This window comes from Coregonus lavaretus, assembly GCF_964263955.1.
Source record: "Coregonus lavaretus genome assembly, chromosome: 9".
Taxonomy (NCBI): Eukaryota; Metazoa; Chordata; class Actinopteri; order Salmoniformes; family Salmonidae; genus Coregonus; species Coregonus lavaretus.
In genome coordinates, this window is record NC_139996.1 from 7,908,065 (window position 1) to 7,922,584 (window position 14,520).

At 46.8% G+C, this 14,520-nt stretch overlaps 1 protein-coding gene across 1 annotated transcript in view; it reads left to right on the top strand.

Annotated features, from left to right (window-relative positions):
• Window positions 1-768: 768 nt before the first annotated feature.
• The window catches only part of LOC311134927 (contactin-1a-like), a gene marked incomplete at its 3' end in the record, with an annotated part of 40,509 nt that continues 26,757 nt past the window's right edge, over window positions 769-14,520 (top strand). Inside the window, exons 1-9 of the mRNA XM_084168693.1 lie at window positions 769-863; window positions 1,767-1,942; window positions 3,724-3,819; window positions 5,520-5,623; window positions 5,725-5,827; window positions 7,669-7,768; window positions 7,975-8,156; window positions 11,778-11,902; window positions 13,577-13,694. Coding sequence (XP_084024819.1) covers window positions 823-863; window positions 1,767-1,942; window positions 3,724-3,819; window positions 5,520-5,623; window positions 5,725-5,827; window positions 7,669-7,768; window positions 7,975-8,156; window positions 11,778-11,902; window positions 13,577-13,694 — 1,045 coding nt within the window. The 5' untranslated portion in view covers window positions 769-822. The remainder of the gene's footprint in view (window positions 864-1,766; window positions 1,943-3,723; window positions 3,820-5,519; window positions 5,624-5,724; window positions 5,828-7,668; window positions 7,769-7,974; window positions 8,157-11,777; window positions 11,903-13,576; window positions 13,695-14,520) is intronic.

The window sequence follows — 14,520 nt, forward strand, 5'->3', positions numbered from 1 at the left end:
CCCCCTTGTCTTTGTGTGTGATTGTTCATTGTGGAGGTTAGTTTAGCTTGGTGAAGCTCCTTGTATGTTGTATCTCCGGGATATTTCACCCGTGTGCCTTGTTGTTTCCAGTGCGCCTGATTTTCGCATTGGAGTGTTTGACGCATTGCTGCGTACCGCTGTGCTTTCGGAATAAGCCTTTTATTCTGTGTTTTACTCTCCTGCGCCTGACTCCTTCAAAATCACTCACCACAATATAGTAGGTTATTAATGCACCTGAGACTGTACCTCTCTGTCAGAAGACATTGCAGTACTAAGAAACACCAAGGTGAGGAACCAGGTTTCTGGGAAAATACTGACATTTCATCATGTTGTTCTTCTACTGCCAGAATACAATTAGTCCATAACAAATGTTTTTCTTCGTGAAAGAAAATAAACTCAACTTTATATCACTTTCTTATCTGTCTGTCTGTCTGTCTGTCTGTCTGTCTGTCTGTCTGTCTGTCTGTCTGTCTGTCTGTCTGTCTGTCTGTCTGTCTGTCTGTCTGTCTGTCTGTCTGTCTGTCTGTCTGTCTCTGTCTATCTGACCTAGTAGGTCCTGAGTCATTCACCCTGTGTGTCTGTCTCCTCAGACGATGCTACAGGTTATGGGCTAGTGTGTGTGTTATGATGATGTCATATACTGTTTGTCTAAACCGTTAGGTTCTAAGTCGTTAACCCTGTCTGTCTGTCTGTCTGTGTGTCTCTCTCCTTTCAGACGATGCTAAAGGTTACGGGCCGGTGTTTGAGGATCAGCCGGTCGACACCATCTACCCCGAGGAGTCACCTGAGGCCAAAATCACCATGAGCTGTCAAGCACGAGCCAACCCAACTGCCACATACAAGTAACATATGCTCTGTTCACTCCTCATAGCCACCCTAAACTCTACCTGCTGGGCTGTATTGTACTGTATATCCCTCGTCTCTCACCGTCTCTCACCTCCTCTAACCCTCCCTAAAACACATCTGCTGTGCTGTGTGGACTGTATATCAATCTGTACTCAGCATCTTTAAGGAATCCTTCTACCCCCCCCCCCCCCCTTTACTCCAACCCCCCACCCCCCCAAAAAAAAAAAAAAAAAAAACATTGTAAAGGGGTTATCCCACTGGCTATAAGGTGAATGCACCTATTTTTAAGTCGCTCTGGATAAGAGCGTCTGCTAAATGACGTAAATGTAATGTAAAAAATGTAATGCAGCGTTGGAAAATGTATTCCAATTGTCATACTTGAGTAAAAGTATAGATAACTTAATAGAAAATGACTCAAGTAAAAGTGAAAGTCACCCAGTAAAATACTACTTGAGTAAAAGTCCAAAAGTATTTGATTTGAAATATACTTAAGTATCAAAAGTAAAAAGAGAAATAATTTCAAATTCCTTATATTAAGCAAACCAGACAGCACCATTTTATTTTTCTTTACAGATAGCCAAAGGGCACACTCCAACACTCAGACATGATTTACAAATGAAGCATGTGTGTTTAGTGAGTCCGCCAGATCAGAGGCAGTAGGGATGACCAGGGATGTTCTCTTGATAAGTGTGTGAATCGGACCATTTTCCAGTCCTAATAAGTATTCAAAATGCAACGAATACTTTAGGGTGTCAGGGAAAATGTATGGAGTAAAAAGTACATTATTTTCTTTAGGAATGTAGTGAAGTAAAAGTAAAAGTTTTGAACTGTGATCTGGCCATTTAGGGAACTCCTTTTGGCTCAAGAGCACATGGCCCTGTCCCCTCCTTTCTCCTCAGGTGGAGATTAAACGGCTGGGACATAGACCTGGACGATGACAACCACTACACTTTGGTGGGAGGAAACCTGGTCATCTCTAACCCCATCAAGAACAAACACGTTGGGAAGTACTCCTGTGTGGCCACCAACAACTATGGCACCGTGGTCAGCAGAGAGGCCACTGTCCAGTTTGGATGTGAGTGGAGTGGATTGGACGTGATTGGATGGGATCCCCGTCCCCATTATTATGTAACACATTATAATTGGCAGGACTTTTAGCTTTCATGCCTATGTGAGTGGAACACTGATTGAGAGGCAGCAGTGGCACATCATAACAGCTATGGAAATGGAATTTGAATGGTCAAACTTTGTAGAGCGTAGCATGACACGTAATCACTTCTGCTGAATCGATAGTAAGTTCACTTTGAAAGATGACAGTTGCAAATTACAAGCCTGCCAACTAGTTAAATGCAGGTCCTGGTTTTGAAGTAGTTTTGAGAGAGAGGTTGCAGGGTCTAAGAGTATTGGAGGATAAGTGTTCTTACATAAATGAGGCGAGGGAAAGTGTGACAGTGGATTATCCAGGCTTGTTAATGAATATGAACTCTTTCTGTCTTCCTCTCCCCACTCTCCCCCGTCACTCTCTCCCTTCCCTTCTCTCTCTCCCCCCCGCCCTCTCTCTGTCCTCTCCCCCCACCCTCTCTCTGTCCTCTCCCCCCACCCTCTCTCTGTCCTCTCCCCCCACCCTCTCTCTGTCCTCTCCCCCACCCTCTCTCTGTCCTCTCCCCCTGCCCTCTCTCTGTCCTCTCCCCCCACCCTCTCTCTGTCCTCTCCCCCCACCCTCTCTCTGTCCTCCCCCCCCGCCCTCTCTCTGTCCTCTCCCCCCACCCTCTCTCTGTCCTCTCCCCCCACCCTCTCTCTGTCCTCTCCCCCACCCTCTCTCTGTCCTCTCCCCCCACCCTCTCTCTGTCCTCCCCCCCCGCCCTCTCTCTGTCCTCTCCCCCCACCCTCTCTCTCTCTCTCCCCCCCGCCCTCTCTCTGTCCTCTCCCCCCACCCTCTCTCTGTCCTCTCCCCCCACCCTCTCTCTGTCCTCTCCCCCCGCCCTCTCTCTGTCCTCTCCCCCCACCCTCTCTCTGTCCTCCCCCCCCCGCCCTCTCTCTGTCCTCTCCCCCCACCCTCTCTCTGTCCTCTCCCCCCACCCTCTCTCTGTCCTCTCCCCCCGCCCTCTCTCTGTCCTCTCCCCCCACCCTCTCTCTGTCCTCTCCCCCCACCCTCTCTCTGTCCTCTCCCCCCACCCTCTCTCTGTCCTCCCCCCCGCCCTCTCTCTGTCCTCTCCCCCCACCCTCTCTCTGTCCTCTCCCCCCACCCTCTCTCTGTCCTCTCCCCCCACCCTCTCTCTGTCCTCTCCCCCACCCTCTCTCTGTCCTCTCCCCCCACCCTCTCTCTGTCCTCTCCCCCCACCCTCTCTCTGTCCTCTCCCCCCACCCTCTCTCTGTCCTCTCCCCCCACCCTCTCTCTGTCCTCTCCCCCCACCCTCTCTCTGTCCTCTCCCCCCACCCTCTCTCTCTCTCCCCCCACCCTCTCTCTGTCCTCCCCCCCGCCCTCTCTCTGTCCTCTCCCCCCACCCTCTCTCTGTCCTCTCCCCCCACCCTCTCTCTGTCCTCTCCCCCCACCCTCTCTCTGTCCTCTCCCCCACCCTCTCTCTGTCCTCTCCCCCCACCCTCTCTCTGTCCTCTCCCCCCACCCTCTCTCTGTCCTCTCCCCCCACCCTCTCTCTGTCCTCTCCCCCCGCCCTCTCTCTGTCCTCTCCCCCCGCCCTCTCTCTGTCCTCTCCCCCCACCCTCTCTCTGTCCTCTCCCCCCACCCTCTCTCTGTCCTCTCCCCCACCCACTCTCTGTCCTCCCCCCCCGCCCTCTCTCTGTCCTCTCCCCCCACCCTCTCTCTGTCCTCTGCCGCCCCCTCTCTCTTTCTCTAAGACCTGGACTTGTTCTCCTCTGAGGAGAGAGAGGCGGTGTATGTGAAGGAGGGCCAGGGGGCAGTGCTGCTCTGCGCTCCTCCCCCACACTACCCAGGTAAGTGCTAGGCTAAGCTAACGGCTAATTATATGATGCTAGGTCATTGTTATGGCTAATGCTAATGCTAGATGGTGTCTCAAGACGTCTTCAAAATCTATCTTATGATGTCTTATGATGTCTTGAATAGTGTCTATGTCATGTCTCAAAGTGTCTCAAGACGTCTCAACTAAAGTTTGAAGATGTGTGAGACATGGCTGGGTATAGGGTAGGATAGGATGAACTTTAATGTCCTGAGGGGAAGATTAAAACGATACATTACACATTGAACATAATACACGTTACCCATCATACACACATGTGCACTTCATGTGCACTTCTCATATAGCCTTCTCATATAGATGATACATATTGCACATTTCCCTTACATTCAGTCAGTGGCCTACTAACCCAGCTCAGCTTTACTTGTTGCTGTTTAGGTATTTGATGGACACAGGAATGAAGGAGGGCTTAAACCTGTTCAGCTTACATGTGGGGACCCCATAGCGTCTGCCTGAGTGGAGTACATGGGCGGGGTCTGAAATCATTTTCTGTGCTTATGTGTTCAACGGTCTGTTCAAAAACAATCTGCAGTGAGTCGTGTGTCTGTATGAATGCTATGGTGCTAGGCTATGCTACGGTCTGTAGCATTGCACCTATTACATGTATCTCTATGGTAGTATCATATCCAACCTAACAGTATGTTAAGACTCAGGCCATCATCCCAGATAGTCATAACAGTGAAAATCAATGAAAGTCTGCCCCCTGCTGGTACTTGTCTGTACTACTCCTCAATGACATAGGCTCTGAGGCTGCCTCTGACACATCATATTGCATGCTATTTTCTCACACTGTAGTCCAGAGCTGAGTTTGGCACCTCTAGTCTCAGTGTAGGGATGTGGGAGACAAAATAAGCTGTTGTAGTGCCGTTTTATGTATTTTTATAGTGTCGCTCTTTATTGTTCGTCAATGGTACTTTACACTGATCCGTTCAGGCGTGTGTTAGTTCCTTTGGATCCCTCTATTTCTTTCTCTTTGATCATCATTAAACAAACCCATTTGGTATCAAACAGGAGCTCCACCAGAATACTGTACCGCAGAAATTCATATTCATGTTATGCAAATTCATCCAGCCAAACCATTCTGTGAAACCATGGTAACGTCTTTCAACTGCCGCCGCGGTTACAGAATTACAGTTCCTGAGTGAGACTTGTCCTTTTCAGCTCCTTTCACAGCATCACGACGACAGTTTGATATTAGAGCATGAAATGCTTTAGAGAGAGAGAGAGAGAGAGAGAGAGAGAGAGAGAGAGAGAGAGAGAGAGAGAGAGAGAGAGAGAGAGAGAGAGAAAGAGAGAGAGAGAGAGAGAGAGAGAAAGAAAGAAAGAAAGAGAGAGATAAAGAAAGAGAGAGAGAGAGAAAGAGAGAGCGGAGAGCACGATATAATACCCTTTCACACTACTGTTCTGAGCCAACCCCAGCCAAGCCAAGCTGTACTGATGGCCTGGTTATGTATCCACCATAGTTGCTGGAAAGGAAAATGTATATCCTATGGTTAGAATTGAAAGGTATGTACTATAGGCTAATATCCTTGGTCAGGATGATAGTGTGAAACGGGTGTAAGAGCTCCTCAGCCTTTCTCCTGGCTCCACTCCATATTGACACACCACCCCCTTCCTCCGTGACTGACAGGCTGCGGATTGTATATGTTCTCTCTGTAGACGAGCTGTCATTCCGCTGGATTCTGAATGAGTTCCCCGTCTTCATCCCGCTGGATAAACGTCGCTTCATCTCTCAGACTACGGGGAACCTCTACATCTCTAAGGTAGACTTCTAACATTGACATGGCTGTGTCTGAAATGACACCCTATCCCCTTATATAGTGCACTGCTTCTGTTTTCATGAATTGTTGATGTCTGTCACCAGGTCGACTCATCTGACAGTGGCAACTACTCCTGCTTCGTCTCCAGTTCCTCCATCGCCAAGAGCGTCTTCAGCAAGTTCATCCCCCTCGTCCCTCTGGCTGAACGTTAGTTTCTGTTTTCCTCTACGTTGAGATAGGAAACTGTGCCCCATAATGGCTACCACAACATCCACCAGTATGCACATACCCCTCGTCCCCCTGGCTGAACGTTAGTTGCTGTTTTCCTCTACGTTGAGATAGGAAACTGTACCCCATAATGGCTACCACAACATCCACCAGTATGCACATACCCCTCGTCCCCCTGGCTGAACGTTAGTTGCTGTTTTCCTCTACGTTGAGATAGGAAACTGTGCCCCATAATGGCTACCACAACATCCACCAGTATGCACATAACCCTCGTCCCCCTGGCTGAACGTTAGTTGCTGTTTTTGATACCTATTAAAAGATAGGAATCAGTAAAGGTAGTCCTCCCATTATTCAGCATCATTCATATCCCTACGACCTATAAGATCACCTTGATCATTATCAAAGTTTTAGTCGTCACAGAATTACCTACTGTCTGTAGTTTGCTTAGGACAGAGTTGGTCCATAGAGTTGGTCCATAGAGTTGGTCCATAGAGTTGGTCCATCTTAAGACCAGAGAACCACACATGAACCTGGCTAAGAGAGGGTGAATCTCAGGGATAAGCGAGATAGGGTTAGTAGGGCGGAACACAGACAGTCTCCATCTCTGGAGTCAGAGAAACCTAGAGTTCACCTAGAGCTCACCTAGAGCTCACCTAGAGTTCACCTAGAGTTCACCTAGAGCTCACCTAGGGTTCACCTAGAGCTCACCTAGAGTTCACCTAGAGCTCACCTAGAGCTCACCTAGAGTTCACCTAGAGTTCACCTAGAGCTCACCTAGGGTTCACCTAGAGCTCACCTAGAGTTCACCTAGAGCTCACCTAGAGTTCACCTAGAGTTCACCTAGAGCTCACCTAGAGTTCACCTAGAGTTCACCTAGAGCTCACCTAGAGTTCACCTAGAGTTCACCTAGAGTTCACCTAGAGCTCACCTAGAGTTCACCTAGAGCTCACCTAGAGCTCACCTAGAGTTCACCTAGAGTTCACCTAGAGTTCATCAATTACTACTTGTTTGTGTTCTCAGTCAGTCCTCCTCGTTTGTTTGCTAACATTACCTACTACCAACCCATGTAGGCCTACTCATTTTACAGTTTAGTTATTTAGCAGATGCTCTTCTCCAGAACGACTTACAGTTAATGCATTCATCTTAAGATAGCTAGGTGGGACAACCACAAATCACAGGCATAGAAAGTTGTTTTTATTTGATTTATTATTATCTGACACAAACTAGCATGTTCTTAGACTGGTCCCAGATCTGTTTGTGCTGTCTTGCCAACTCCTATGGTCATGTCATGTTAGGTATGGGAAATACCCAATGAGTTGTCTAGAGCACAGACAGTATAGGGATCAGTCTAGCATGTTGTGTTGTAGTTGAGAAGGTTGTAGGGGAGAACACTAGTTTACTCAACAACACTTCAGGAGCTCTATGCTCTGTCATGCATATGTTTTATCATGACTACATTATCACACTACAACAGGGGCCTCTGGCTGTGTCGGTGCCCATATCTAACACTGTACTGTACACACATCATGAAGGGCAAACTGAGCTGGAAGCACTGTGTGTGTGTGTGTGTGTGTGTGTGTGTGTGTGTGTGTGTGTGTGTGTGTGTGTGTGTGTGTGTGTGATGCAGCACAGCTAACCTATCCTTCCGGAGACCACCATTTACAATGAAGCGCCTCCAACCAAATGCATCACCTTGTCAGCACACAGAGTGAACTAACGTATTGTTGCTGGTCTAAGTTGTTCTGCCTATGAGGGGGTGTTATGAATAAACAGGTGACTCAAGTCCAGTCGTTTCTATTTCCTGTTTCTCCACCAACCAGGCCCAATCAGGAAGTACCCTGCTGATATCAAAGTCAAGTTCCCAGACACCTTTGCACTGGCGGGCCAGAATATCACACTGGAATGCTTTGCCCTGGGAAAGTAAGTCTGGATATAGCCAGTACATTGCTACAAGTACATTTTGAAGTAGACAGTTTTCATAAGTATATTAGAGAATCAATGATATTATGTATCCTAGCTCAGACCTATAGTATGACATGGTTTATTGTAATGCAGCTGTGTATATATGTTCACATGACAAGGCTATGGGATTATACTGTATGTCTAAGCTCCTTCCCTCTACACAGCCCCATCCCTCAGATCCGGTGGAGGAAGATGGACGGAGAGCTGCCGGCCAATCATGAGGTCAGCATGGCAGGGGCCCACCTCCACCTGTACCATGTGCAGTATGAGGACGAGGGGACGTACGAGTGTGAAGCCCTCAACTCCAAAGGGAAAGACTGGCACAGGGCCCGGGTCTCTGTAGAAGGTAGGGCCCTGTCTCTAGTCTACTAGTTAAGCAATAAGGCCTGAGGGGGTGTGGTAAATGGCCAATATACCACAGCTAAGGGCTGTTCTTTTACACAACGCAACGTGGAGTGCCTGGATACAGCCCTTAGCCGTGGTATACAGTGGCTTGCGAAAGTATTCACCCTCCTTGGCATTTTTCCTATTTTGTTGCCTTACAACCTGGAATTAAAATTGATTTTTTGGGGGGATTTGTATTATTTGATTTACACAACATGCCTACCACTTTGAAGATGCAAAATATGTTTTATTGTGAAACAAACAAGAAATAAGACAAAAAAACAGAACTTGAGCGTACATAACTATTTACCCCCCCCAAAGTCAATACTTTGCAGAGCCACCTTTTGCAGCAATTACAGCTGCAAGTCTCTTGGGGTATGCCTCTATAAGCTTGGCACATCTAGCCACTGGGGTTTTTGCCCATTCTTCAAGGCAAAACTGCTCCAGCTCCATCAAGTTGGATGGGTTCCGCTGGTGTACAGCAATCTTTAAGTCATACCACAGATTCTCAATTGGATTGAGGTCTTGGCTTTGACTAGGCCATTCCAAGACATGTAAATGTTTCCCCTTAAACCACTCGAGTGTTGCTTTAGCGGTATGCTTAGGGTCATTGTCCTGCTGGAAGGTGAACCTCCATCCCAGTCTCAAATCTCTGAAAGACTGAAACAGGTTTTCCTCAAGAATTTCCCTTTATTTAGCGCCATCCAACATTCCTTCAATTCTGACCAGTTTCCCAGTCCCTGCCGATGAAAAACATCCCCACAGCATGATGCTGCCACCACCATGCTTCACTGTGGGGATGGTGTTCTCGGGGTGATGAGAGGTGTTGGGTTTGCGCCAGACATAGCGTTTTCCTTGATGGCCAAAAAGCTCAATTTTAGTCTCATCTGACCAGAGTACCTTCTTACATATGTTTGGGGAGTCTCCCACATGCCTTTTGGCGAACACCAAACGTGTTTGCTTATTTTTTTCTTTAAGCAATGGCTTTTTTCCGTAAAGCCCAGCTCGGTGGAGTGTATGGTTTAACGTGGTCCTATGGACTCCAATCTCCGCTGTGGAGCTTTGCAGCTCCTTCAGGGTTATCTTTGGTCTCTTTGTTGCCTCTCTGATTAATGCCCTCCTTGCCTGGTCCGTGAGTTATGGTGGGCGGCCCTCTCTTGGCAGGTTTGTAGTGGTGCCATATTCTTTCCATTTTTTATAATGGATTTAATGGTGCTCCGTGGGATGTTCAAAGTTTTGGATATTTTTTAAAACCCAACCCATATCTGTACTTCTCCACAACTTTGTCCCTGACCTGTTTGGAGAGCTCCTTGGTCTTCGTGGTGCCGCTTGCTTGGTGGTGCCCCTTGCTTAGTGGTGTTGCAGACTCTTGGGCCTTTCAGAACAGGTGTACAGTCGTAGTCAAACGTTTTGAGAATGACACAAATACTAATTTTCACAAAGTCTGCTGCCTCAGTTTTGATGATGGCAATTTGCATATACTCCAGAATGTGATGAAGAGAGATCAGATGAATTGCAATTAATTGCAAAGTCCCACATTGCCATGAAAATGAACTTAATCCCCCAAAAACATTTCCACTGCATTTCAGCCCTGCCACAAAAGGACCAGCTGCCATCATGTCATTGATTCTCTCGTTAACACAGGTGAGAGTGTTGATGAGGACAAGGCTGGAGATCACTCTGTCATGCTGATTGAGTTAGAATAACAGACTGGAAGCTTTAAAAGGATGGTGGTGCTTGAAATCATTGTTGTTCCTCTGTTAACCATGGTTACCTGCAAGAAAACACATGCCGTCATCATTGCTTTGCACAAAAAGGGCTTCACAGGCAAGGATATTGCTGCTACTAATATTGCACCTAAATCAACCATTTTTCGGATCATCAAGAACTTCAAGGAGAGCGGTTCAATTGTTGTGAAGAAGGCGTCAGGGCGCCCAAGAAAGTCCAGCAAGCGCCAGGACCGTCTCCTAAAGTTGATTCAGCTGTGGGATCGGGGCACCTCCAGTGCAGAGCTTGCTCAGGAATGGCAGCAGGCAGGTGTGAGTGCATCTGCACGCACAGTGAGGCGAATACTTTTGGAGGATGGCCTGGTGTCAAGAAGGGCAGCAAAGAAGCCACTTCTCTCCAGGAAAAGCATTAGGGACAGACTGATACTCTGCAAAAGGTACAGGGATTGGACTGCTGAGGACTGGGGTAAAGTAATTTTCTCTGATGAATCCCCTTTCCGATTGTTTGGGGCATCCGGAAAACACCTTGTCCGGAGAAGACAAGGTGAGCGCTACCATCAGTCCTGTGTCATGCCAACAGTAAAGCATCCTGAGACCATTCATGTGTGGGGTTGCTTCTCAGACAAGGGAGTGGGCTCACTCACAATTTTGCCTAAGAACACAGCCATGAATAAAGAATGGTACCAACACATCCTCCGAGAGCAACTTCTCCCAACCATCCAAGAACAGTTTGGTGACGACCAATGCCTTTTCCAGCATGATGGAGCACCTTGCCATAAGGCAAAAGTGATAACTAAGTGGCTCGGGGAACAAAACATCGAAATGTATTGATTATGCAAGAATGGGCTGCCATCATTCATGATGTGACCTAGAAGTTAATTGACAGCATGCCAGGGCGGATTGCAGAGGTCTTGAAAAAGAAGGGTCAACACTGCAAATTTTGACTCTTTGCATAAACTTAATGTAATTGTCAATAAAAGCCTTTGACACTTATGGAATGCTTGTAATTATACTTCAGTATACCATAGTAACATCTGACAAAAATATATCATAACACTGAACCAGCGAACTTTGTGAAGACCAATACTTGTGTCATTCTCAAAACTTTTGACCACGACTGTATATATACTGAGATCCTGTGACTCTTAGATTGCACACAGGTGGACTTTATTTAACTAATTATGTGACTTCTGAAGGTAATTGGTTGCACCAGATCTTATTTAGGAGCTTCACAGCAAAGGGGGTGAATACATATGCACCCACCACTTTTCCATTATTTATTTTTTAGAATTTTATGGAAAAAGTTTTTTTTTTCATTTCACTTCACCAATTTGGACTATTTTGTGTATGTCCGTTACATGAAATCCAAATAAAAATCAATTTAAATTACAGGTTGTAATGCAACAAAATAGGAAAAACAACAAGGGGGATGAATACCTTTGCAAGGCACTGTATTGGCAACATACCACAAACCCCCGAGGTGCCTTATTGCTATTATAAACTGGTTACCAACGTAATTAGAGCAGTACAAATAAATGCTTTGTCATACCCGTGGTATACGGTCTGATATACCACGGCTTTCAGCCAATCAGCATTCAGGGCTCGAACCACCCACTTTATAATACAGTATATACTCTCCAGCTTTCTAGTTGCATGTCACTGACTTCCCAATTTTTATGATTCAACACCTCTTCACTCAGGGCTTAGTCCTAATTTGAGTTGTTCATGCTTAACTCAGGTTTTCACATAAATCATGCATTTATGTTGTGCGCTGATCTCAAGATAGGACTCAGGCCTCGTACACGTACTGTACAGTCTCCTTTCCTCTTCTTCTGTGTCATCTCACTCCGTTCCAGCCTTCCCAGAGTGGACAGAGTTCATCAGCAGCACAGAGCGAGACATCAGCAGTGACTACACAATGTCCTGTGAGGCCAGTGGCAAGCCCAAGCCCCACGTCCACTGGCTCAAGAACAGCCACTCGGTAAGAGTCCTTTCACATACCCTTTTAACACTGATGGGTTGAGGTGAACAGAGCTGTGCTGAGCTGAGCAGAGCTGTGCTGAGCTGAACAGAGCTGAACAGAGCTGAACAGAGCTGAACAGAGCTGAACAGAGCTGAGCAGAGCTGAACAGATCTGAACAGAGCTGTGCTGAGCTGTGCTGAGCTGTGCTGAACAGCACCAACCATAGCTGCTGGAACTGTACTGGAAAATACTATATGTTGACAAAATACTATATGTTGACAAAATACTATATGTTGACAAAATACTGTATGTTGACAAAATACTATATGTTGACAAAATACTGTATGTTGACAAAATACTATATGTTGACAAAATATCTGAGTCAGCACAGTGTGGTTGGGGTTACCTGGCAATAGTGTTCGAGCAACTATGGTGGATGCGTAACCAGGCCAGCTTGGTTTGGCTCGGCTCGGTTCGGCTCAGTAGTGTGAAAATCCAGGTCCATTAGATAGAAAAGCACTACCCTCTCTACCAAGGCCAGCAGCCAGCATCAGGGTGTCACAGTTGTGACAGGCCGCTGGCAGGGGTACTCCTCAGAGTCTGAATAGTCTGAACACAGGGCACAGTGTCAAGACTCAGGGGGTAGCTTTTGTTGTTTCTGAGAGAATGCCAGCATGGAGAAGAGAGAAGAGAGGAGAGGAGGAGAGGAGGAGAAGAGGAGAAGAGGAGAAGAGGGGAAGAGAGGAGGAGAGGAGAGGAGAGGAGAGGAGAGGAGAGGAGAGGAGAGGAGAGGAGAGGAGAGGAGAGGAGAGGAGAGGAGAGGAGGGGAGGGGAGAGGAGAGGAGAGGAGAGGAGAGGAGAGGAGAGGAGAGGAGAGGAGAGGAGAGGAGAGGAGAGGAGAGGAGAGGAGGAAAAGAGGAGAGGAGAGGAGAGGAGAGGAGAGGAGAGGAGAGGAGAGGAGAGGAGAGGAGAGGAGAGGAGAGGAGAGGAGAGGAGAGGAGAGGAGGGGAGAAGAAGAGAAGAGGAGAGGAGAGAGGAGAGGAGAGGAGAGGAGAGAGGAGAGAGGAGAGAGGAGAGAGAAGAGAGGAGAGGAGGAGAGGAGGAGAGGCAAGGAGAGGAAAAAGTACCTCTTCTTGTTTCTGAGTGTGCCAGCCCAGAGAGGTTGCATTTCTCACTGCCATAGTAACTGTAACACTAACCCCATCCTGAAAGAGACCCAGAAGAGAAGGCAGGCAGGCAGGCAGTGGCAGCACAGAGTGGGAGGGAGGACTTTGATGTCAATGTAACATCATACTTCAAACCCATTGTAATGCTGAAGGATGCTAGTTAATTAAATATTGCATGCATTTAGTTTTCCTAGATTTCAAAAGCATTTTGATGTTTCAATTTTAACATTGAGATTACACTTATTGTCATTGAGACACAATCTAGTAATACCAATGCATGCCATGTTAAATGAAAAAAATATGTTTTTGTGATTTTGAAATGCTTATTATAATTGTGGTCCTCTGTAGCTCAGCTGGTAGAGCACGGCGCTTGTAACGCCAAGGTAGTGGGTTCAATCCCCGGGACCACCCATACACAAAAATGTATGCACGCATGACTGTAAGTCGCTTTGGATAAAAGCGTCTGCTAAATGGCATATTATATTATTATATAATTGTTTAGTATTTATTTATTCTGTTTCCACAGTACGATAAGCATGATCTAAAGTTCAGCGGTCTGACATTTGAGGACTCTGGGATGTACCAGTGTATAGCGGAGAATCGTCATGGAGTCATCTACGCTGACGCAGAGCTGCGTGTGATTGGTGAGTCAAATACTCTGTCTGATTGTGCGTGGCTGAGTCCAATGCAGTGTTGCATGTGTCAAAGCCTCAGACGGATTGTGATTGGCCAAAGATGAAAGGTCACTACACTAGCTGACTAATTGAAACTAATATGAAAATAAACATGCGTTTGCTTGTCAGTTTTGATTATATTTGTGTTACACATGTTGAAGAACAAACAAACAACAACATATTTCAGTAAACTGAAAACTATCCCTTTTCAGCGGGACTTGATCCCAAACTGTTTCTAATTATGGTAATGAAGCATGAACCGAAGTGAACACATACTCACACACACATTACTATATATAAAAGTATATGGATGCCACTTCAAATTAGTGGATTTGGCTATTTCAGCCACACCCGTTGCCGACAGGTGTATAAAATCGAGCACGCCGCCATGCAATCTCCATAGACAAACATTGGCAGTAAAATGGCCTTACTGAAGAGCTCAGTGACTTTCAACGTGGCACCGTCATAGGATGCCACTTTTCCAACAAGTCAGTTCGTCAAATTTCTGCACTTCTAGAGCTGCCCCGGTTAACTGTAAGTGCTGTTATTGTGAAGTGGAAACGTCTAGGAGCAACAACGGCTCAGCAGCGAAGTGGTAGGCCACACAAGCTCACAGAACGGGACCTCCGAGTGTTGAAGCGCGTAGCTGGTAAAAATCGTCTGTCCTCGGTTGCAACACTCACTACCGAGTTCCAAACTGCCTCTGGAAGCAGCACAATAACTGTTCGTTGGTTTCCAAGGCCGAGCAGCCACACACAATTCTTTAAGATCACCATGCGCAATGCCAAGCGTCGGC